Raw genomic sequence first — 25998 nt, 5'->3', positions numbered from 1 at the left:
GAATTAAGAACTAAAGAAACGGAGAAACCTTTTTGGGGTCAGAAGTTCACAGCCATTGATTTATTATCCGATGCATAGCTTGACCTTGATAGGTTTTCAGAATGAACAAATTTGGAAAAAAATTGCTGAAAAGGGTACACTATCAGGTCGCAATTAAGGGCTTAGCTGAAATTTGTTTGTGACCCTGAATAGAAGTTTTAACCATTTTTTGTGAGGTTAATATAGTTGTGAAATAAATATGATACATCATAACTTTTACAACATAGTCAGAAATAAGTTTACGTTGAATAACGTGTTGTGTGCCAACTAGCGTTCCTATTATCAGCTTTCACCAAAATCGATTAGAGGATTAACTGGGTTTTGGTGATGCAATGTGAACTGTAGGGCTGTCAATGTTGAACATGTAATCGTGTTTCTCTAAATTCACATCATTATCGGACTAATATGTCAAGCAACGCTTTGGGTAAATTCGTGGTAGCAATTGCTGTGCTTGCAACTTTTAGCCAGCAAATGAAATGTAAACTGTAAGCATGTAAAGTACACGGAGGCTCGGTAATGCGCGTTCGCACATGATGTTACGACTCCTCTTATCCACCTTCGTGACTTTTTGTACCAAACGAGAGAGAGGAAACTTTTAAAAATTCATGTACTGTTCGAAAGCAATTGGCGCAATTCCGAGTAAAAATAGTGTTCTTATTTGTCAAATTGTAGATTAGCCTTATTATTATTGACAGGTGCAATCCTGTTTGGAGCAAAGCTGAAGTTAATCTGCTACCGGTTTTATGTTTTGCCTGTTAGCAAAAGTTACTGTGTTAACTCAAACCACTAAATGATTTAAATAATGTAGAGGACTGTTGAAAGCTGCCTTTAATGACACTACAAGACAAGAGAAACACTAAAATAAAACAACAAAAAACATTAATTAAAGACAAAACTCATTACGTTTAAAAAAACAAGTAACAAAGTGAAACTAGTATCAGACAAAATCTGAACTGAACAGCGTTAGATTTTTATGACAATAAGGAACCACAAAAAGGAACCACAAATACAGGCAAATAATTGAAAACATTATTTTTTAAAATGAAAACTGGAAGTATCGAAGTTGTAAAACAGTTAGATAAAACATAAAACTGCTAACAGATCAACTTCTGCTTAACTCCAGATAAGATTGGACCTGTCAACAATGGGACTAAACTACAAGTTCACAGAAATAAGATTAAAAGTTGGTAAATCTCAAAAATTCACTTTTATTCCTTTTCAAATTATTCAAAGTCATAAGAGCCTTTGTTAAAACCAAACCGTTATGTACAGATTAAATTTGCACTATAAAGAAGATCGGACTGGCCGTTAGTTTAACTAATGCCTCCTTTGATAGCTAATTGGGACTTTGATTAATCAGACTGAGCCAAATGACTACAAACAGAACAATTGCCGCCAAAACTGGAAAAAGTTTACGAAAACTTGTCGGAGCCATTAAAACCATGAGATTCACTCTGAAAACGTAATATTTTTTCATTGGGACCTATTCAAACGTAAATCAAATCACCCAATAATTGATATTCTTAATTGAAACAGATTTGTCTGTATTTGGAAAAATTTTGAAAAAAATGAAAGAAATTGCGAAGTTCTAAAATGTACCGCACCCCAGTACAATACCAACCCTTTTGATTGTATTGGCATCAACGATGAGACTATGAACGATAAGACGATCAACGATGAGACTAAAACAGGTCCTGTTATCGCTGCGGAGCTTTTAAAATGGCATAACTGGTAGCATTAACTGCGTATTGATAATTTGTAAAAAAAAAGTTTATATTTAATTTTGTAAAGGGCTGGCAAATTGTTAATTCCAGAACACTGTGAGGAACTGTTGGTAAAAATTTGCCCTCCTTTTGGTAAACAAAGGTGTTTCAGTTTTATGCCTTTACTTCCGGTAATTTTGACCAAAGTAGGCTAGCTAGATAAACATTTTTGTGCCAGCTTTTATGAAATGAAAAGAAAAAATGCTGAATTTCCAAAATTTAGCGAAAATTGTTAGTTCAAATAATTCAGGAATTTTTTTTAAGGTTAACTCTATCGTAAGCATTTTTGTCATATCTTTTCAGCAAAATTAACCAAAATTTAAGAAAAAATTACGGATAGTCTGATCAAAACAACGAAAATGAGGCTAATGTTGACAAAATTTTAAACTCCTCTGAAAACAACAATTCAAAAAATCTTTTTAATTGAACATTTAATTTAATTTTTGTTTAACATTATTTAATTTAATGTTCAAGGCTTTCAAGTTTTCTAATGATACCACTCAAAACTTTTCCTAAACTCATCAGCAAATTTTCGCGAATTTTTGAGTTAAAACGGGTCAGTCAATAAGACAACAGCTGCATATTGAATCCTTTAGATAAATAGTTTACGCAAGATTGTACTACTTAAAAAATTAAAGGTAGAAAAAAGTGCCGTAAGTATCACACGCAAATTGTGCATGAAATATGTGTGAATTCTATATGAACTGTTTTCGCTCAGCTTTCTTCTTTTTAAACTTGAAACAGCTTACTATTGAAACAGTTGCAGACAAGCGTGCTCTACTTTCTTTGTAATTGTTTGAGACAAGTTCTAGATATAGTTTTTGCAGCGTTTTAATGTTTTTACACAGCGAGAATTGTTTGAAAAAAGTCTAATTCTCAAACGTCCGGTTTTTGTTCAGCTCTCAAAAACTGCTGCTACTTATATGGGAGCTTAAAATTCAAGTCAGTTAACGGGTATGTGGATTTTGGCTGGTTCGGTACTGTTCCTAATTTGCATATGGTACTAATGGTGTTTGACGGCTTCCTACATCAGATTTGAGTTTTGTCAAGACCAATGATAACCCGAGAAGTTATCATTCAGGAACCATGGGTTGACTACGAAAGTTAATGCGAGCTTGAATAAAATTATAATCATCAATATTCGTTAGAGCTTGAAGAGTTTTTGATTTTCATCTATTAAAACTTATTCGACTTTTTCAACTTCTCAACTTATTCGTGTGTGTACAATTCTGTTCCATAAATACGTTAGAAATTTTAAACAAAACAAGATAAGGGTTGGGGTTCCTTGTCTTTTCTATTCTAAGTTTGGATAATAGTGTGGATGAGAGGAGTCGGAGCAAGATGTACAAATTCATATTCCCAAGCTTCATTGTTAAATGTATAAAGATCTTTAATCGTGGAAAATCGTTGTTTTTTTATCGGTTTAAGAGAGTATATATTCACAGCTAATTGCTGTACTTTACAGGCTATGCTTCGACAACAGTTGGATGGGCATCAAACAACCACGGTGATAACTCAAATGAAAAAGGAAGGATTTGCAAATCTCTACAGAGGATTGGGGCCAGTATTGCTCCAGAAAACAGTTGCTTCCTCCATCATGTTTGGAACTTTTGGCTATTTCAGCCATGCACTTGAAACAAGCAACCCGGCACCCAAATTATTGACGACGCATCACAGGCGCAATTTTGTGGCCGGTGGTCTCTCGGGGGCAGTAGAGGCGTTTTTGACACCTTTTGAACGAATGCAAGCTTTGATGATTGATTCCAGGCGACATATGCAGTTCAGAAACTCTTACGAGGCTTTTCACTACGTGCGCAAAATAGGTCTTAAGGAGGTCTACAGGGGGTACACGTGTATCATTGTGCGGAACTCACTATCTTCGTCACTGTGGTTCTCTCTCAGGACTTTATTGAAAGACAAAGCAGTGGCGTCCACATCAGCTAGTAACCCTGGCCATCAAAGGACGAGGTGAGAATTTGTATTTTTTTCAAACTTAATGCGAGATATTGTTAAGAAAACGATACGTAAAAAAAGTTCGTTAGTTGATCTCAAACAAAGTTTGTAGCAATTACTAGTCATGTGGGCTTTCTTAATGCAATTTTTCGCCTGACCGAATTTGCGTGTTGCTTTTGACTTTTTGTCGTCAAAAAGGGCTGAACAGCTCGGAAGGAATTTAAACTGGTTGAGCAGGCATTACCAGTGTCTGAGTATTCGATTCACAGAAACTTCAGTAGACATCAATTCATGGTGTAAAAGGTGGTTCATAGTCTTGAGAATTTGACCCCCAGTAATAACACCCCTCAATCACTGTCCCCCCTCAACCGTCCACCCTTGCTGTTTTATGGACCCACTCCCGCGTGCTGTTTTCCCAAACGCCCTCACCCCCAGAGAAACCCCCATTCTCCGCACGACCACCCCTAATACAAGCCCTACTGCTAGCATACCTAAGCCCTAGCTGGCTACTGTCGAAGCCAACAGCTCGCTGATCGTTTGAGGTCAGTTCTCCTGACGTTAGTCGGTTATGTTCAAAATAGTCAAGATTTCACTTGACAATAGTCGGTACCAGTTACAGGTTTTCTGATTATACCTAATGGAAGGCTAATTTTGTAGATGAACGATCAGCAAGAGACCTTATGCGAGTCTGAAAACCTGTCACAAAATTTTGTTTTTTTTTCCTGAGAAAGTTGTTTGTTTTTCAACTTACTTCCTTAAAAGGTTGAAGTAAAAAAGAATCAGCAGCTTTGAGGTCCAAAGCTGAGGGAACCAAGTAAGGTCGTATACTTTTTCGGGCTTTACTTTGCAGTTCAAATCTGAGCTTTTCAATTGCTCTTGAACGCAGTTCGTAGCAATTATTGTAAACGTGTGTGTCTTTTTTTATGCAAATTTTTCACTTGATAATTTTGCGCTTTTCTTCTAGAACATTCTTTGACTTCTCAAGTGACTTTTTCACGCTTTCGTTCATCATTTTTGAGTGATCACATAAAGAAAATTTGAACTATACTAAAGACCATGAATTAAATTGCCTCGTCTGTCGTTCAAGAGCAATTCTTCCGACATTTGTCGGTTTATGTTTATTTAAGTAGTTTCAACTAGTTTCGCTGCGACAACTTTTCAAACATAAGCTGCTGTAAACTAACAAAAATGAACTTCTTTTGAGTGGCACGCACCGGCAAAAACAGCTTTTTGAAGAATTGAGTAATTGACGGGGAAACTAAATCAATTGGCGTATCATTTTATGCTTTCGTGATTATTGAATCATTGGTTTCAAAAACGCAAAAATCAATTTGAGAGCTTGAAACATGGACTTATTTAAACTCAACCTCTATTACAATTGTGAACAAATTAACCCTCAAACATTTTTTTGAGTCAACGGGGTTTCAATCTTTTTGTGGAGGAATAACGGAATCGGAATATCCTCATTGAGTATATGCTCTGGTTGCTTCTATTTTGCACTCTATTACGAATTTATCGTTTCCTAAAAGAAGTTTCATAAAAAGAAAGAATTGACTTAATTGACTTAATGTAAGAAAGACTGGCAGGCTGTAGCATATAACGGCAATCATGGTAGAAACACAAAAAAGTGACATTTATAGCAAAATGTCAGTTTGTTAATTTTACTGACCCGAGAAAACGTGTTCTGGAGCCCAATTATGGTTTGTTTTTCTAAATATTACAACAATTAGCTTGCTGCAGAGCAGAAGACCAGATCTGTTTCTCACTCTGGTGCAAAGCACTTAGTGAAAATCAAAACGTTATCCCTAAAGAATCTCAAATTGGAGAAGAAATGGCATGCCATGGAGCAAAATTCCAACCCACCGTAAACAAAGTCATTCGCTTAAACTTACGAAACACACTCTTAGTGCCCTATCCCGTAGCGTGTAATTACATCATCGATCGGATTAGTGCCATCATGTGTTTAATCTATATATGTGGAGTTTCCCAATTATCAATGGAGATCAAATCCTCAATCCCTGAAACCAATTTTTTAATTCTCCCAAGTCGAAGAAAGACGCCGGAATCGGATATTGCGAAACCGCCATTTACGGGTATCAAAGTAGAGCGCATGATGAGTTATAAATAAATGATATCGAAAATCGATTCACTCTATGAGGAAATGTTTCAAATATTTCAAAAACAAGGTCTGGTAGCAAATGACATTTCTGGGCCACCACTTACCGGGTTTCACTGTAATATCCATTGAATGCGTGAAGAAGGGGGTTAAGTTAGGAGTCTTCATCACTCCAATTTTTAATCAGAAGTCTGGAATTGACAACTTTACGATATTACCGCCGACACAGCTGAAAATCAGCCCAAAAGGGGTTCCGGTCATACAGGTAAAAAATTCTCCAATTCAGCAAAAAATAGATGGAATATCTATATATGGATGTTCCCCGCTAACTGAGGAAACTAACGAAACCATGTTCGGGTTACTCGTGTGTTTCGGGGTACCAAAATTTGGCTGACACCAGCGTGACCTTCAAAAAGCTACTTCTTGCAACTTTATCCATAACTTTTTGACCACTTTGATTTATGGAAGCAACTGGTTAGCAAAATCAAGAATTGGGTATCCGCAAAATGTGCCTGTGCCCGTTCATGCTTGTTAAAGGAAATGACGTTTTCACGTTTCAAAGACAAAAAAAAGCGACGACATCAGGAGTTTCATGATTTTATGAAAATTGTTCATATGGTTGAACATTAAATGAATTAAACGAATTTTATATTAACTAAATTGAGTGAAGGACAATCAAAAAGCAGTAAAATCCAATGGAACACTAAATCTCAAGTTTGTACCTCAAAATTTTGCTCAGACGAGTACAGTACAGTAAACAGTACCGTTCTGTAGCTCAGGAGATCAGAAATTTGTAAGATATAGCACTAATTTGATCTGTGAGCTAAGACACATTAACTGAAATTTTCACGCAAAATATGGTAGGACCAAATCGTTAATGATTTGGTGCAGCTCAAGTAGACTTGACACTATTTAAGCGCACAGGAAAGAATACACAAAAGATAGAGAGCATCGCAACGAAAATCCATCAATAACAATCACTAACGGAAAGATTTCTTTATAGACCATATTGTTACTCTTCATTCTGCCACGAGTACTTTTGGAACAACAAAAATAAACAAGAAATCGAGTGAGAATCAGCGGTTGAAATTGGTTGCATGAATTAGTCACGCTAGTCACACTGACTTCAGTTCGCAGAACATTTTTAGGTTTTGATTAATGTTCTGCGCTTTGATGTAGCCGAGCTTGGTTTCAAACACATCGGCTCTCATCACGTTTTGTGAGAACTTTATTGTACGCGTCATGTACTATGTTTTGCTCAGAATGCTCCAAATTACCCCAAAGCTCATGCTGACGTTATGATGATCCAAATCTATACAAAACAAGTTGATGCGAATAAGTTGAACCTGTAAGTATGCAGGTCTGATGTACTCTTCAATCGATTGTTTTTTAATTCGGATTGTTCACAGTTTATCTTCAGACTGACTTGAACATGCAGAATGTTTTTCAGCTTCATAAATTAACATTTTACTTGGCCAATAATAGCTCCAGGCAAATCATAAGTTCTCTGCACGTTATGTATGAACTATATTTTACGCATCACACTTTTTTACTATGAATGATCCATATTACTCCAAAACTCAGGCTTCTGCGTAGAAAAATTGTTGCCTTGCACTGCGCATTCTAGTGCATTCATAGCAGCTATGATAATCCAAATCTATGCAATGTGAACTGTGTAAGAGCTTAGCTCAATTTGTAGCGGTCCTCTATTCAGGGGTTTTTTTTGGGGGGGGGGGGGACAATTTGAATTGCTTTTACGTTCATGTCTCGAGAGATTATATAAATTTTGGCCTTTGAGTTATCGACGAAAATTTAATATTTCAATTTCTTAACTCAAACTCTGTTACTAGACGCCATCTTGTCTCGGATTCACTTAAAATTGAAGAATAGAACAATGTTTGCGACCATCGGAAAACAAAATTATCAATAGCGAATGCTAATACAGAGGGAAAAATCTGTTCTGGGGATGACATTAACTGCGTCATATTTTGTCTGTGATCTTTATCTACAAACGGACCAATATCTACTAACGGAAGTTGAGATGATGATGACAAAAGTGCTATAAAAATCTTTTAATAATAAAAATCTGAAACATAATAATGGTTCATTTCTTTCTAGCTTTGGTGAATCATAGAGAAATTTTTTCTTCTAGACTAAAAAGATGAATTACAAAATAATTTCTATATGTGCAATTCTTCTTGGGGCTTTTTGCTTCATATTTATCCCTTAAAAACTATTTTTTGCAGGTAATTTACCTGAATAGTGCGCAGGTAAGCAATTTTGAGTCGAATTGTGCAGGTAAATTTTACTGCACATGGCCTTTACTACACTCTGTTCAGGCGAATTGACCTATACGTTGTTTAGAGTGTAGCTAGTTCAATTGTTAAAGAGTAAAAATAGTTGATACCTGAAATTATACGGTCTCATTGAACTACTTAATTATTGTATAGTTAAATACAAATTTTTCATTTGCGGTTAAAGCTGCCTGTCGGAGAAAATCAACTTGTTATGGACGCGTGAGTTGTCTATAAGGTGAATAGACATTGCTGTTATTATCCTGATCTTTAAAATGGGGAATCGGTTGCGAATTAATGTGTTCAGTGTACGAAAGTGTTGGTACATTCCGGGGAAATTTCAATCTCAGTATCCGCTGTTGGGAAAAAGCAAAATTTTTAAAGACCTCCAATATATGCCCCTCTATCTGCCGAAAATAGTGGTGCTCTGGCTGCGGTTATTGCGTCTGCTCACTTGAATGCTGCCAGTGTTCGAAAAGTCACAGCTTCAAGCTATGAGCTTTTTACTGTAATTAACTGCTCCTAAACAGATTGCAGCTTTTTTTGAACATATTTGTTTTTTCGCAATACTAACTGCTTTTTATCTGTTTGTTTTCTTATAACTGATACTTGTATGATCGTTCTTATTTCTTTTTAATAGCCGCACAGCGTTAGCTGGGGCTATTATTGGCCTTCTCTTGGTTTTTTACAATTCAAAGAATTTTTGCAATTCAAAGAATTTGAATTGTATTGGGGCACTGTCTTTTTTTAAGATCTGTTCACACATTTTCATGATTTTTGAAGTCAAATTGGAGTAGTGATTTTGGTCACGCCGAAACAGGAAATGGAGCGAAAAAGCGAGTGGTTTTGCGGCGTTAATTTTTTTCACTCAAATTTTAAAGTAGAGTGAGAAAACGGTGTTTGAACAAAAATTCGCTTTCTCGCTAGTGCTTTTTTGTTCACATGCGGCAATTTCACTTTGATTTTTACAGTTTTTCGATTTTTTGGATCGGATTTTTTTTCTAACTGGTTTTCCCAATCCATTCATAGTCCGTTCTTGGTCTAGTTTTCTGTTTAGTCAATCAAAATTCTTTGAATTGTACGTCAGGATTTGTCCTGCTATGTCTTTTTCTTTCGTCGTCGCGATTTGTGTTCCAAGCATATGACCTGATAACCACTTCAAATCTGCTTATTGTTCATTCGTTCATGCATTTTCAACTAGAGTGTGTGCGTGACGTCATTTTCCCCTCTTAGTGGAGCGAGTTTTTTGTTCATTCGCGTGATTAAATTTTTTGTCACACTTGACTTACCTCACTCTAAAAATGACTTCCTCATTTTGAAATTGACTTTTATTTACTTTAATTCAACGAGATAAGGTAATGCGTGTGTAACACTCTAAATGAAGGTTATTTGAGAGCAGCTAATAGAGGCAGCAAAAACTTAGACAGATTTTAATCAAAATATAACATACCAGCCTTCAATGAAAAAAACGAATTTTTTTGTCTGTCTTCTGTTTTTGAGACTGCAGATCTGCAAAGCTATTGCGGCTATTTTCTGGCAATCTGCCAGCTATGTTCTAGAGTGAGTTTAATTGGATTGCCTCATGTTGTTTTTGCCTAAATATACAAAAATTAGTGAACAAGTTAATGAGCAAATGTAGTTTTTTGACAAAGAAACAGTGATTTTGATCAAACTGCTTAGAGTGGAAAAAGAGAGATCGGGCGCTGACTTATTTTTGATCTTTTATTGTGTTTTATTGTATAAGGTACTGGATTAGAAAATTCTCGAATTTTGGCCTTTTTCTGTCCTTTAATTGCGCGCCAAAGCCTAGCAATTATATAAGTCTTTTCTTTTTCTGCGATTTCCAGCAATTCACTTAGTAATTACGGTATTTTTATAGCTGTAAGCTGAGTGGAGCTATATTGCAGTGCCCTTGGTTTTTTACAATGCAAAATATTTGAATTGTATTAGTGCTCCTTTTTTGTAAGATGTTATGACTTTGAGCTTTTGAAACGGGATAAACGAGTAAAACTCGGCGGGCATTAAGTTTTAGTAGAGGACCGCAGATGGCTTTAGTTGTCCTTCAAGTCCTTAGAGTTGTGCAACTGCTTGGAAGGCCTTTTTAAGGTCATTTTAGGAGTTTTTCAGCCCAAAAAGCTGCAATTTCTCACGTTTTTTCGTTATTAATAGCCGCGAAGCGATAGCGGCTATTAATGGGGACATTGTGTTTTTTTTTAAATTCGTCATCTCCATCGATGATTCTTGTTACCTGACTTCTTGGAATTGACTTTTTTTATTTCAGTGATTTCTGCGGCTTTGCAGTTAAAATTTGTGTGCGTGACGTTATTTGTTCTGCTTTTAGGTCAATTGCGCGACTTACCTCACTCAAAAAAATGACTTCTGAACTCGCTTAAGGAACTTTAAATTTTATGATTATTTACTAGTTAACAGTCAGCATCTAACAGTCAGCATCTTAGTATGCATCTAAGTAGTGCCAAACGTATATGCCCGAATTCTTGAGTATTAGAGTCTTGAGTTTTTGATTTCGAATATTAATTTTGAAAGTTCCATTAGGGTTTTTTTTCCTTATAGAGCGTACGTGTCTCATGAAAATGACAGTCTTAATCTAACAGATTTCTAGTGGTCTATTAGAGGACTGGTGACCAATCTGTATCTTATTTCTTTATTTGTTTCGTTTAATGGAAGGACAGAAGCGTCTATCGCGGCTATTTTCCGGCAATCTGCCGGCTGTGTTTATTCGAGTTTTTATTTGCTTAGTCTCAAATTAACGTTTTTTCAAAGTTGGCAAAAGTGGTGTTCTGCCAGTCATGATTACTTTTTATGACCGTTTTTGACTAATGTTTTTGTACTGCAAACAAACACGCAAAATGATACTAATTTTTGCATTTTTTTAAATTTTTTGAAAATTTTGTCCTTATTTGAGTTTTTCCAGCAGGCGAGTGAAATTCCCCTTGAGTTTGATAATGGGTTACTGTATAGTTGCTAGGGCCAATGGAATAGTTTTCAACATTTTTATATCACGAAGTTTTGAAATTATAGTCTGCGCCATTTTTGATAGAATTTGAATTTTATTTAATTTTTGCTGCAAATTTTTTTCATATTCCGAGTTTATCGATCTTTATGGGCCAGTAAAACCTTTTAGGCTTGAAAATGGTTTGCCGGATAGTTTGTGGGGACAATGCAATGGTTCTTTCTGAAGATGTTATTATCACAAATTTTAGCAACATTTCAATAAAATATGCATTTTTCAAGTTTTTAATTTTGGTAAATTTTGGTTTTAACAGTTTTTGCAATGTTTATATTTTGTTTAGTTCGATTATTTTAGTGTATTTTTGAGTGGCATTATTCAATGGATCGGTATTTGTGTTGAAAGAGAACCAACGTTCAGTACGGATCTTTTTTATTTTGGTACTCTATTTGATTCTAAACATCCGTTGAAGCAGTCTATGTCGTTTTTTTAAAGCAACAATAACGTTCTCAATATCTTTCATAACTTTAAATTGGCAGTTTGGTGTGCTCATAATGTTTCGCTCAATAAGGTTTCGTGACGTGTTTGTTACCTTCTGGTTTCTAATAATGAGTGTCTTTCAAAAATAATATTCCAAAAATACTCTCTCGGATGGACGTTGTTATCCGCGAAGATTTTTGAAATGAAAGGTCTCAATTTCACTTCTCAATTTTTGCTTACTCTTCAGGTGAAATGTGAAACACTAGTTATTCATTTTAATGTATCCTTCAAATGCTTTTATCCAATTTGTCAAATGAAAAGTTGGTCCTCCATGTAATGCAACGTCACTGGCCTCTAAACAAACCTATCTGTGTGAATGTTTTGTATCCTCAATTGTCATTCAATGTATGTCTTTTTGCTTACTCAATAGTTTACTTCGCTTAAATGATGGTTTATTACGCTGAATGAAACAAGTGTTTCTGAAGAACAGAGAACCTTTGTTTGCCATTAAAGTAAAAATAGATTGGAGGTACAGTGATTCCTTGCAATGGCGACAAGAGCCGCGCATGGCAATTCAATGTCTACTGCACTAATTGAACTGTTGCGCCATTAATTATATGCTTCCCTAGTTTTAACTTAATGTCAAATTTGCAATTATTTATAGAGAAATTTGCAATTTTTGTAAAATAATGCATTAATTTCACCAATATTTGCAAACGGGTCTGAATATTTTTGTCCATTACCGTTCGGTGATGGCCCTGTAGGGTGATTTTACCACACATATCGTTTAGAAGCTGTACTTTATACATCCTTCAATTGAATTAAGGATTAATTGGAATAATTCTTGCAATCTCCAAGAAATTGTTGGGAAAATAACACAAATTGCTATATTAAACAGAGCTCGACCGGAACGAACACGATCGATCGTTTGCAAATTTTTGCAAAATTAAAATTGTTTTGCAAAATTTGCCTTGTGAAAAGATAATTTGCAAATTTTTACAAATTTGGCATTATCGAGGAAAAATTTGCAAAGTTTTGCAAACTTGGCATTAGTTTTGAACTCGGGTTTCTCATATAGTCTTCCTTACAACCAACAATCAATTAACCATCCCTATTTTGTACAGATCACAGGAACTGATTCTGGACTTCTGTACTGGATCTCTAATAGGTGCTTCTCTGTCCACTGTGTTCTATCCAGTGGCTGTGGCCAAAATGAAGATGATGGAACCAGTTGGTGCTAAAGAACCCTTTCTCTCCATTTGGGGTGCACTCAAGCTAGCCTATATACAGAGAGATCGCTCCCTGCTACGGATGTACACGGGAGCTTACATCAACTTCCCAAGATCACTGCTTAGCTGGGGCATCATTAACGCTGTTTACGAGTTCTCTTTAACAACATTCTTTCCCAACGGGTGACTGATATTTTGACCTTGTTTAAGTGTTTTATTTGTAAAAGCGAGATCAAATTAATATTGCTGAATTTATATTGTAGTTTAGATCGGTTGAACCGTGACACTAAATGGATGTAAATGGGCAAATATAGTTTTGAATTTTGAGCGTTTTTTCCCAAAAGAAAAAGAAAGCTTAGAGGAAACAACGGATCATCAGCTGATCCTTCTTTTTTTAACTGCTCTGAAACGAAGTTTGTAGCAATTATATTAGTCCTGTCGGTCTTTTTTTATGCGATTTTTCGCTTGACCGATTTTCGTCTGACGCTTTTGACTTTTCGTCCTCAAAAATGGGATAAACAGGTACCGCCCAGCGGGCGTTAAGTGCTCTTAGAGCTTTTCAGCTATGTTTCAGCTCAAACTGTTTTGGAGACTTATACTTAAGGTGTGAAGGGCGGTTCTTAGAGGTTGAAGACACCCCCTCTGTTGTCCCCCCCACTATTGCCCCCCTCGCCGCGCTGTTGCCCACCCCCTCCCCTCCCCATCAGAGTGCACCCCCCCCCCCCCCCGTGTCTACTGACGAACAACCGATCGCTAAAAACACGCAATTTTATAGTAATTTTCACAATTTTTTCAAGCTTTTTGAAAGTTTGTCATTTTTTGAGTTCTTTCAGCCCTAGGTGTCAAGGAGCCTCCTCTAGGGTTTTATAATAGGTTACTGCATATTTTCTAGTGGTAATGCAATGGGTTCAACATTTTAACATTACGAATTTTAGCATTTTTTTTTTGACAAAACGTGCAATTTTTTTCATCTTTTTTCGACATTTATTTTTCATTATTGACGTCTTTCCAGACGCAGGGGCCAGAAAACGTCCTTAAGGTTTTGATAATAAGTTACTGAAAAATTTTTATCTGCCCTAGTTTAGCTTTAATAGGACAAATTTTTAGGACAATTTTTTAATAGGACAAATTATTGATAAAACTTGCACTTTTTTCAAGTTTTTTTGAAAATTGTCGGTTTTTAGGTTTCTCCAGCCTCAAGAGTCTAGAAACCTCCTCTAGGGTGTGACAATAGATTACTCTATAGTTTCTAGATGTAATGTTATGTCTTTCAAGATTTTAACATCACGAATTAAAGCATTTTTTTAAACAAAATATGCAAGTTTTTTCAAATTTCTTTTGACAATTCTAGTCATTATTCAAGCTTTTTTGAGCCTCAGGGGTCACAAACCTCCGTTAGGGTTTGATAATAAGTTACTGGATTTTTTTTGTAGGACACGAATTAGTTTTCAACTTTTATGCTGTTTCTTGTGTATATTGACGACATGCTGTCCTTACCGGAATTCTCAAATTGTTTCTGCTTTGTTGGCACAAAGTTGGCATGTGCGGGAGAAGACATGTTTAACAAATGCCAGGAAGACCTTGATAAGCTATTTACTTGTGCTGCCGATAATGATCTTACCTTCAACGCTGACAAATGTGTATCTTCAAGTATCTGAAAAGTGCGATAGTGGTTTGAGTATTGAGTCCAATTTGATACAAAAAGTTGACAAAACAAGTGACTTAGGCCTAGAAATCTCAAGTACCTTAAAGTGGAGTATTCGTGTGAGGACCAAGCTAGCGAAAGCTCAGAGAAGTTTTGATTATCTTGACATAATGTGCTTTACAGCTTACCGAACAGCGTCAAGTATAATTTATATTCTGCCTGTGTTCTGTCAATTCTGCTTTATAGTTCTCAAGCGTGGTTTGCTGATATTAGCCATATTAGATTATTAGAAAATTGTTATTGGAAGGGTTTACGCTGGTGCTATGAAAGGAATGACTACAACACACTTCTTCGTGCGTCAAATAATACTCCAATATGTTATCAACTGATTGAACGTGATCTTCGCTTCTTTTTTTCCATTGTTTTGGGCAATACGTGCATAAAATTCGAGGACTTTTTCTCTATCAAGACGTATTCTAAAATGCTTCGAACTAACTCTCATGATCATATTGTAATGAGCCCCACGAAAAAGCAGCTGACAGCTAAATCATTTTTTAATCAGGTACAAATCTATGTGAATGATTTCAGTGACACTGGTAACTTCAACATCCTGAGGCCACCAGCCAGCTACAAAGTTTTACTGAAAATTTTTTTTCACACTGCGTGACTCAAAGTTTAATCCGGACATGACCTCTAGTTGGTCCATTAAATGCCGTTGTGCGTTTTGCCGTTCTTAAGTTTTGTATTTTCCCTAGTTGTAGTTGCTATAGATAATTTTTCTGGTTTGTACCATATGCATAGATCTTTCTGATGCGTTGTATTAGAATCTATAAATTGGTCAATTGAAGTCTTTTACTACTGAAGTCTTTTACTACTACTACCACTACTACTACTACTACTACTACTACTACTACTACTACTACTGCTACTACTACTACTACTACTACTACGGCATTTCTGAATTTGGTCCACCTAAGCCACGGATTTAGCATACCCCCGCAAACAATGAAAACGCGTTCCGGGTCCAAAACACAAGCCATAAAGTGATAGGTCAACGTATTTGTAGCTCAAAAATCAAAAAAAGCCCCGAAAAAACAGTTCATAGGACCATTTTTAAGTTGATCGAAAATTTTTCAAATTTTTTTTTTTGCAAATTTTGGTATTTTTTTAAACTTTTTCTCACAATTTTTACAAACAAATTGTATTCAGAATAAAGTACGGCTCACGCACAATCCGTAGCAAATTGACTGATGGTTGTAAGTTGAATATTCGAGGATTTATGAACCGAGCGGAGTAGGGTACCAAAAGCGGCCAAACACCACAAAAACTGCGAAATCGAGAAAATGCATTTTCTCCGTGAATACACGTTCTTTCGCAAAAATTTTTTGATATGTGTCCTGTCGGAGTACTTTAAAGCGTTTTTGGTATTTGCAAGATAGTGCGTAGTCTTTTTAGAAACGACCGATTTTTCAGCTTTTGATTCAGGTTTGTACTAGTAGACCTCACCTGCAAAATCCAAGGATCCAAAAATAAGTGATTTGGCAAAAATCATCATAGAAACCTGAAATTTGGCATGTGGCTTCCTTTTAGTACAACAAATTCATATGCAAAGTTTTGAAACAAGTGATCTTATTGATTTTGAGAAAAAAGGGTTGAAAAAAAAAACGTTCTAAATTTGGGAGGCGGAAGTTTCCCTTAGTCTGGCCACTTCAGCATTTCTTCTGAACGAATGAGAATTTGGAAATAAAGCAACTCAATTGGAAGTCGAGTTTTTGGGCACATGCCGGAGACAAATGCGGCCATTAAAAAAATGCCAGTAACAGTTATTTTTTTTAAGAAGTTGTGTTGATGTCAGTTTCGAAATCAGACCGTTCATCAGAGAACTTGAGGCCATTTAAAAGCAACAGTTATTTAACGTTTAAAGAAAGCTGCCTTTGATTGCTGCTGTAATGCAGTGGAGGTCTCCTTAAAAAAACAGACCTACAAGTTCTAGAAGGGGGCAAATTGAAACAATTTTTCTGCAAGGAAGTCCTAGAATTTTTCATTTTTGAATGATCACTGACACTGACTTAATTCGTTCTAAGCCTCGTTTTTTGCAGCGATCAGGTATTTATTTATATCGTGATGAGGCTGAAGTAGAAAAAATCTTTAAAAAAACGTTTTTGGTGATATTTACAGCTTTTGATTGCATCAGCGCAGTTTTTCTGAATTTGGGTATTGAAAATTATTCCAATTCCAATCCGCTTAAATAAAAATACTCTAGGTACTCTAAACGTACCTAAAAGGTCCCAGAGCGCCATTTTTATAATCTTAGCAGATTTGTCTGCAAAGTGCATTGAAAAAAAAACATGAACCATTGGCTCTGCTTTTATATAAGTATTAGGATTTACTACAAATTTATAAATCAAAAATATTTCAACTTGCTTTTCTCTAATAAATCCTGAACTTGAGATCTTCTAGGCAAAATTTGGACACAAACAAATATATCTACGTCAACTACAATGTAGGAGCTTTGCAACGATATGTGTTTCATTTGATTAGTTATTCATTAAACATCCAATATCTTTACTTTTTACAAAAATTTTTAGAAATGAGCACGAAAAATGACAATTTTGAGAAAAACTAATACTTACAGCCCTCTTACGATCCCAATTAGCTAATGGCTGCAACAAAGGGATTCTTGTCTTCAAAGTGAACTATATATCAATTCATTTGAGTGAATATTCGTAGAGAAATTTTACATCATATACAAATCGAAATTTCAACTCGCTGACCAGTGCTTCTAGGAGACATTAACGCACCTAAACGGTCAAAAATTGCCCGTTTTTTTTCCTCGCGCAATTGTCCACACAAGAGCTTTTCAAAACTTTATATAGGGCTATTGTACCATTCTTAAAAGTAGGCGGACTCAGCCACTATTTACCAAGTCATAATAGCTTCGATTTTTCTTTTATCTTCGAAGCCACTTCAGGTACCCTTGAAGCAATCGTTTACAAATAATAATACACACGACTGCAAAGCCTACCCAAAATGCATTAAAATGAGCTACAAAAGAAGCAAATTGAGCTAATATTTGTTACCTTTTGAGTAAAACAAACAAAATTTGCAACTTGTCTATTTTGGGCCTAAGCGTTCAAAGAGCCGTTTTATGGTCAAAGCGGTCAAAAAATGCATTTTTTTTATCATCGCGCAATTTTGTATACAAGATCTTTTCGAAACTTTATATAGGGCTATTGTACTATTCTAAAAATTGGGCGGACTTAGCCAATATTTACCAAGTCAAAAACGACAGGATTTTTTTTTATGTTTGATGCCAGTTTAAGTACCCTTGAAGCCACTATTCATAAAAATAAAAAAAAAGGCTGCAAGTCCTATTTTAAGAGCTTCGAAATGAGCTATATTTGAAGCAATGTAAAACAATATTTGTTACCTTTTCAAAAAAACAATCACTAGTGGCATCTTGTCTTTTTTGGACATAAGCGTTCAAAGAGTCGTTTCATGGTCAACGCGGCCAAAAAATGCCTCTTTTATTATCTTCGCCCAATTTTCAATACAAAAAAAATTCAAAAATTTATATACTGCAATAATGTCGATCTTAAAATTGGTCAAAAATATCCCTCAGGATGACAGAATAGATAGAAAACTTGAAAATATTTCGTTTCTCCAGGTATTTTTGCTTCCTAGAGCAAAAGTTTAGAGAGAGAAAGTGCAAATTTATTGTTTTAACATAATTTCCCATATTAAAGAAGTTCAAAAATATAAATTTTAACTCATTGGACGCCTATTTATACCCCACAGGATGACACAATACATAGAATCCTTGAATTTCGTTTCTCCAGGTATTCTTTCTCCCTAAAGCAATGTTTTTCCGCAAAAAGCTTGGAATTTTTTATTAGCGCAAAATGACGCACGCAAAAGAGGTTTGAGATGAGGGGTCAAAAAAAAAATCCCCAGTGGGCCAAATGGCCCACTGGGAATTTTTTTTTTTGTTTTTTGCAAATAATTTTTTTCTAAAAGTAGGCAATTTATCAAGTGAAACTGTGTTTCGGTGCAAAAATTCGACATTTGGAGGAAACTGGCGGTCAGCAAATCTTTTCGCAAGGCTATTTGTTTTCCTGAAAAGCCAAAATGTTTGAGATAAAACAGTGATATCGTGCAAACAGTTCTTCAAAAAAGGATCTCGTTGAAAAATTTTTCGAAAACTTTTCTGAAATACAGCTGTCTTTCCGTAATACGCCTGGAATTTTTTATTAGCGCAAAATGACGCACGCAAGAGAGGTTTGGGATGAGGGGTCAAAAAAAATCCCCAGTGGGCCAAATGGCCCACTGGGGATTTTTTTTATGTTTTTTGCAAATAATTTTTTTCTAAAAGTAGGCAATTTATCAAGTGAAACTGTGTTTCGGTGCAAAAATTTGACATTTGGAGGAAACTGGCGGTCAGCAAATCTTTTCGCAAGGCTATTTGTTTTCCTGGAAAGCCAAAATGTTTGAGATAAAACAGTGATATCGTGCAAACAGTTCTTCAAAAAAGAATCTCATTGCAAATTTTTTCAAAATCTTTTCTGAAATACAGCTGTCTTTCCGTAATACGCCTGGAATTTTTTATTAGCGCAAAATGACGCACGCAAGAGAGGTTTGGGATGAGGGGTCAAAAAAAATCCCCAGTGAGACAAATGGCCCACTGGGGATTTTTTTTATGTTTTTTGCAAATAATTTTTTTCTAAAAGTAGGCAATTTATCAAGTGAAACTGTGTTTCGGTGCAAAAATTTGACATTTGGAGGAAACTGGCGGTCAGCAAATCTTTTTGCAAGGCTATTTGTTTTCCTGGAAAGCCAAAATGTTTGAGATAAAACAGTGATATCGTGCAAACAGTTCTTCAAAAAAGAATCTCATTGCAAATTTTTTCAAAAACTTTTCTGAAATACAGCTGTCTTTCCGTTATACGCCTGGAATTTTTTATTAGCGCAAAATGACGCACGCAAGAGAGGTTTGGGATGAGGGGTCAAAAAAAAATCCCCAGTGGGCCAAATGGCCCACTGGGGATTTTTTTTTTATGTTTTTTGCAAATAATTTTTTTTCTAAAAGTAGGTAATTTATCAAGTGAAACTGTGTTTCGGTGCAAAAATTTGACATTTGGAGGAAACTGGCGTTTAGCAGATCTTTTCTCAAGGCCATTTGTTATCCTGGAAAGCCAAAATGTTTGAGATAAAACAGTGATATCGTGCAAACAATTCTTCAAAAAAGAATCTCATTGCAAATTTTTTCAAAAACTTTTCTGAAATACAGCTGTCTTTCCCTAATACGCCTGGAATTTTTTATTAGCGCAAAATGACGCACGCAAGAGAGGTTTGGGATGAGGGGTCAAAAAAAATCCCCAGTGGGCCAAATGGCCCACTGGGGATTTTTTTTTATGTTTTTTGCAAATAATTTTTTTCTAAAAGTAGGCAATTTATCAAGTGAAACTGTGTTTCGGTGCAAAAATTTGACATTTGGAGGAAACTGGCGTTTAGTAGATCTTTTCTCAAGGCCATTTGTTATCCTGGAAAGCCAAAATGTTTGAGATAAAACAGTGATATCGTGCAAACAATTCTTCAAAAAAGAATCTCATTGCAATTTTTTTCAAAAACTTTTCTGAAATACAGCTGTCTTTCCCTAATACGCCTGGAATTTTTTATTAGCGCAAAATGACGCACGCAAGAGAGGTTTGGGATGAGGGGTCAAAAAAAAATCCCCAGTGGGCCAATTGGCCCACTGGGGATTTTTTTTATGTTTCTTGCAAACAATTTTTTTTCTAAAAGTAGGCAATTTATCAGGTGAAACTGAGTTTCGGTGCAAAACTTTGACATTTGGAGGAAACTGGTGGTCAGCAGATCTTTTCTCAGGGCCATTTGTTATCCTGGAAAGCCAAAAAGTTTGAGATAAAACAGTGATATCGTGCAAACAATTCTTCAAAAAAGAATCTCATTGCAAATTTTTTCAAAAAATTTTCTGAAATACAGCTGTCTTTCCGTTATACGCCTGGAATTTTTTATTAGCGCAAAATGACGCACGCAAGAGAGGTTTGGGATGAGGGGTCAAAAAAAAATCACCAGTGGGCCAAATGGCCCACTGGGGATTTTTTTTTATGTTTTTTGCAAATAATTTTTTTCTAAAAGTAGGCAATTTATCAAGTGAAACTGTGTTTCGGTGCAAAAATTTGACATTTGGAGGAAACTGGCGGTCAGCAAATCTTTTCGCAAGGCTATTTGTTTTCCTGGAAAGCCAAAATGTTTGAGATAAAACAGTGATATCGTGCAAACAGTTCTTCAAAAAAGGATCTCGTTGAAAAATTTTTCGAAAACTTTTCTGAAATACAGCTCTTTCCGTAATACGCCTGGAATTTTTTATTAGCGCAAAATGACGCACGCAAGAGAGGTTTGGGATGAGGGGTCAAAAAAAATCCTCAGTGGGCCAAATGGCCCACTGGGGATTTTTTTTAATGTTTTTTGCAAATAATTTTTTTCTAAAAGTAGGCAATTTATCAAGTGAAACTGTGTTTCGGTGCAAAAATTTGACATTTGGAGGAAACTGGCGTTTAGTAGATCTTTTCTCAAGGCCATTTGTTATCCTGGAAAGCCAAAATGTTTGAGATAAAACAGTGATATCGTGCAAACAATTCTTCAAAAAAGAATCTCATTGCAAATTTTTTCAAAAACTTTTCTGAAATACAGCTGTCTTTCCCTAATACGCCTGGAATTTTTTATTAGCGCAAAATGACGCACGCAAGAGAGGTTTGGGATGAGGGGTCAAAAAAAATCCCCAGTGGGCCAAATGGCCCACGGGATTTTTTTTTATATTTCTTGCAAACAATTTTTTTCTAAAAGTAGGCAATTTATCAGGTGAAACTGAGTTTCGGTGCAAAACTTTGACATTTGGAGGAAACTGGTGGTCAGCAAATCTTTTCACAAGGCTATTTGTTTTCCTGGAAAGCCAAAATGTTTGAGATAAAACAGTGATATTGTGCAAACAATTCTTCAAAAAAGAATCTCATTGCAAATTTTTTCAAAAACTTTTCTGAAATACAGCTGTCTTTCCCTAATACGCCTGGAATTTTTTATTAGCGCGAAATGACGCACGCAAGAGAGGTTTGTGATGAGGGGTCAAAAAAATCTCCAGTGGGCCAAATGGCCCACTGGGGATTTTTTTAATGTTTTTTTGCAAAGATTTTTTTCTAAGAATAGGCAATTTAACAAGTGAAACTGAATTTCGGTGCAAAAATTTGTTATATGGAGGAAACTGGCGTTTAGCAGATCTTTTCTCAAGGTCATTTGTTTTCCTGGAAAGCCAAAATGTTTGCGATAAAACAGTGATATCGTGCAAACAGTTCTTCAAAAAAGAATCTCATTGCAAATTTTTTCAAAAACTTTTCTGAAAAGAGGAAATTCATAAATCGCCAAATACAAGAAACGCTAAGTTAAAGAAACACTTGAAACGCACACATACCAGTCTAATCTAATTGCAGCCAGAACTTCCTAAACAACGCAAAAAAACGTTGTTTTTTTTAAATAGGAACAAAATTTTTTTCACGGCTCTCCACGGCAAAACGAAATACAGCTGTCTTTCCGTAATACGCCTGGAATTTTTTATTAGCGCAAAATGACGCACGCAAGAGAAGTTTGGGATGAGGGGTAAAAAAAAATCCCCAGTGGGCCAAATGGCCCACTGGGGATTTTTTTTTATGTTTCTTGCAAACAATTTTTTTTCTAAAAGTAGGCAATTTATCAGGTGAAACTGAGTTTCGGTGCAAAACTTTGACATTTGGAGGAAACTGGTGGTCAGCAGATCTTTTCTCAGGGCCATTTGTTATCCTGGAAAGCCAAAAAGTTTGAGATAAAACAGTGATATCGTGCAAACAGTTCTTCAAAAAAGAATCTCATTGCAAATTTTTTCAAAAACTTTTCTGAAAAGAGTAAATTTATAAATCTCCAAATACATGAAACGCTAAGGCAACGAAGCACTTGAAACGCACAAGTACTAGACTAATCCAATTGCAGCCAGAACTTCCAAAACAACGCAAACATTGTTTTTTTTTAAATAGGAACAAAATTTTTTTCACGGCTCTCCACGGCAAAACGAAATACAGCTGTCTTTCCGCAATACGCCTGGAATTTTTTATTAGCGCAAAATGACGCACGCAAGAGAGGTTTGGGATGAGGGGTCAAAAAAAATCCCCAGTGGGCCAAATGGCCCACTGAGGATTTTTTTTATGTTTCTTGCAAACAATTTTTTTTCTAAAAGTAGGCAATTTATCAGGTGAAACTGAGTTTCGGTGCAAAAATTTGTTATTTGGAAGAAACTGGCGGTTAGCAGATCTTTTCTCAAGGCCATTTGTTTTCCTGGAAAGCCAAAATGTTTGAGATAAAACAGTGATATAGTGCAAACAGTTCTTCAAAAAAGAATCTCATTGCAAATTTTTTCAAAAACTTTTCTGAAAAGAGTAAATTTATAAATCGCCAAATACATGAAACGCTAAAGCAACGAAGCACTTGAAACGCACAAGTACTAGATTAATCCAATTGCAGCCAGAACTTCCAAAACAACGCAAAAAACGTTGTTTTTTTTTAAATAGGAACAAAATTTTTTTCACGGCTCTCCACGGCAAAACGAAATACAGCTGTCTTTCCGCAATACGCCTGGAATTTTTTATTAGCGCAAAATGACGCACGCAAGAGAGGTTTGGGATGAGGGGTCAAAAAAAATCCCCAGTGGGCCAAATGGCCCACTGAGGATTTTTTTTATGTTTCTTGCAAACAATTTTTTTTCTAAAAGTAGGCAATTTATCAGGTGAAACTGAGTTTCGGTGCAAAAATTTGACATTTGGAGGAAACTGGCGGTCAGCAAATCTTTTCGCAAGGCTATTTGTTTTCCTGGAAAGCCAAAATGTTTGCGATAAAACAGTGATATCGTGCAAACAGTTCTTCAAAAAAGAATCTCATTGAAAATTTTTTCAAAAACTTTTGTGAAAAGAGTAAATTTATAAATCGCCAAATACATGAAACGCTAAAGCAACGAAGCACTTGAAACGCACAAGTACTAGATTAATCCAATTGCAGCCAGAACTTCCAAAACAACGCAAAAAACGTTGTTTTTTTTTAAATAGGAACAAAATTTTTTTCACGGCTCTCCACGGCAAAACGAAATACAGCTGTCTTTCCGCAATACGCCTGGAATTTTTTATTAGCGCAAAATGACGCACGCAAGAGAGGTTTGGGATGAGGGGTCAAAAAAAATCCCCAGTGGGCCAAATGGCCCACTGGGGATTTTTTTTATGTTTTTTGCAAATAATTTTTTTCTAAAAGTAGGCAATTTATCAAGTGAAACTGTGTTTCGGTGCAAAAATTTGACATTTGGAGGAAACTGGCGGTCAGCAAATCTTTTCGCAAGGCTATTTGTTTTCCTGGAAAGCCAAAATGTTTGCGATAAAACAGTGATATCGTGCAAACAGTTCTTCAAAAAAGAATCTCATTGAAAATTTTTTCAAAAACTTTTGTGAAAAGAGTAAATTTATAGATCGACAAATACACGAAACGCTAATGTAACAAAACACTTGAAACTCACAAACACCAGACTAATCCAATTGCAGCCAGAACTTCTATTTATTTGAACAAGTCTTTGACAAGACTGAAAATCACTTATGAAATTGCGAAAGAATATTTTTTGAGCAAAAAATTTGACAACGTGTTAAGTAATTTTTCCCCAGACCACCTTGATTAAAAATTAGCTCTGTGTTAGAACCTACTGGGATGATGACACTCCTACGTAGAACCTCAATTCATTTGAACAAGTCTTTGACAAGACTGAAAATCACTTTTCATAAAATTGCGAAAGAAAATTTTTGAGCTCGAAACTTGACAATGTGTTAAGTACTTTTTCCCCAGACCACCTTGATCAAAACTTAGCTCTGTGCTAGAACCTACTGGGATTATGACACTCCTACGCAGAACCTCAATTCATTTGAACAAGTCTTTGACAAGACTGAAAATCACTTATGAAATTGCGAAAGAATATTTTTTGAGCTCGAAATTTGACAACGTGTTAAGTACTTTTTCCCCAGACCACCTTGATCAAAAATTAGCTCTGTTTCAGAACCTACTAGAATTATGACAGTCCTCGTAGAACCTCAACTCTTTTGAACAAGTCCTTGACAAGACTGAAAATCACTTTTTACAAAAATTGCGAAAGAACATTTTTGAGCTCGAAATTTGGCAACGTGTTAAGTACTTTTTCCCCAGACCACCTTGATCAAAAATTAGCTCTGTGCTAGAACCTACTGGGATTATGACACTCCTACGCAGAACCTCAATTCATTTGAACAAGTCTTTGACAAGACTGAAAATCACTTTTTATGAAATTGCGAAAGAATATTTTTTGAGCTCGAAATTCGACAACGTGTTGAGTACTTTTCCCCAGGCCACCTTGATCAAAAATTAACTCTGTGTAGAACCTACTGGGATTATGAGTCTCCTACGTAGAACCTCAATTCATTTGAACAAGTCTTTGACAAGACTGAAAAGCACTTTTAAAGAAATTGCGAAAGAATATTTTTGAGCTCGAAATTTGACGTGTTAAGCGCTTTTTCCCCAGAACCCCTTGATCAAAAATTAGCCCTGTGTTAGAACCTAATGGGATCATGACACTCCTACGTAGAACCTTAATTCATTTGAACAAGTCTTTGACTAGACTGAAAATCACTTTTTATGAAATTGCGAAAGAATATTTTCTGAGCTCGAATTTTATCAACGTGTTAAGTACTTTTTCCCCAGACCACTTGATCAAAAATTACCTCTGTGCTAGAACCTACTGCGATTATGACACTCCTACGTAGAACCTCAATTTATTTGAACAAGTCCTTGACTAGACTGAAAATCACTTTTCATGAAACTGCACAAGATTATTTTTTGAGCTCGAAGAATGGCGCCGAGAAAAAATTGACAAGACCTTTTTTACTGAGACCATTTTTTTTCAGTTTTCTGTTTGTCGTTTCTATCCTCTTTCTAAACGCAAACAAACTTGTTATAACTTTCCGTTACTGCTAAGGGGCCACTGATCAACTTGTGAGGAGGGGTCAAAACATCTAATTGTTCGAGAAGACCAGACCGATTGGATTTTTTCAAATGTTTTGTAGATGTTTTTGAATATCTGTAGATGTTTTGACCATTCGTCCCAACTTGCACTGTGGGACGCTTTGCAGTAACGGAAACTTATAACAAGTATTATTATTATGTTTAAAAAAGGATAGAAACGCCAAAATAAATTTTTTTTTAAAATTTGATCTCAGTAAAAAAGGTCCTATCGAATTTTTTCTCGGCGCCATTTTTAAAAATCGGGCTCTGCTTACCAAGAAATATCAAATTAACCGTTCAATTTTGTTGTACTGAGCTTCTTGTTCCGTCGCATAGCGTTTTCAAAAAAATCAGTGGCCACCTTTACCCAAATTCAGAATTCGTGCGATAGCGGTAGTCATAGTAGTC

General features: G+C 35.7%; 1 protein-coding gene across 1 annotated transcript in view; it reads left to right on the top strand.

Annotated features, from left to right (window-relative positions):
- Positions 1-13169, top strand: part of LOC142357966 (mitochondrial nicotinamide adenine dinucleotide transporter SLC25A51-like) — a 129111-nt gene extending 115942 nt beyond the window's left edge. Inside the window, exons 3-4 of the mRNA XM_075409478.1 lie at positions 3268-3770; positions 12738-13169. Of these exons, the coding sequence (XP_075265593.1) occupies positions 3268-3770; positions 12738-13029 (795 nt within the window). The 3' untranslated portion in view covers positions 13030-13169. The remainder of the gene's footprint in view (positions 1-3267; positions 3771-12737) is intronic.
- The last annotated feature ends 12829 nt before the right edge of the window (positions 13170-25998 follow it).

Source organism: Convolutriloba macropyga, chromosome 1 (genome assembly GCF_964194025.1).
Source record: "Convolutriloba macropyga chromosome 1, txConMacr16.3, whole genome shotgun sequence".
Taxonomy (NCBI): domain Eukaryota; kingdom Metazoa; phylum Xenacoelomorpha; order Acoela; family Convolutidae; genus Convolutriloba; species Convolutriloba macropyga.
This window is presented reverse-complemented; position numbering and strand designations above follow the sequence as displayed.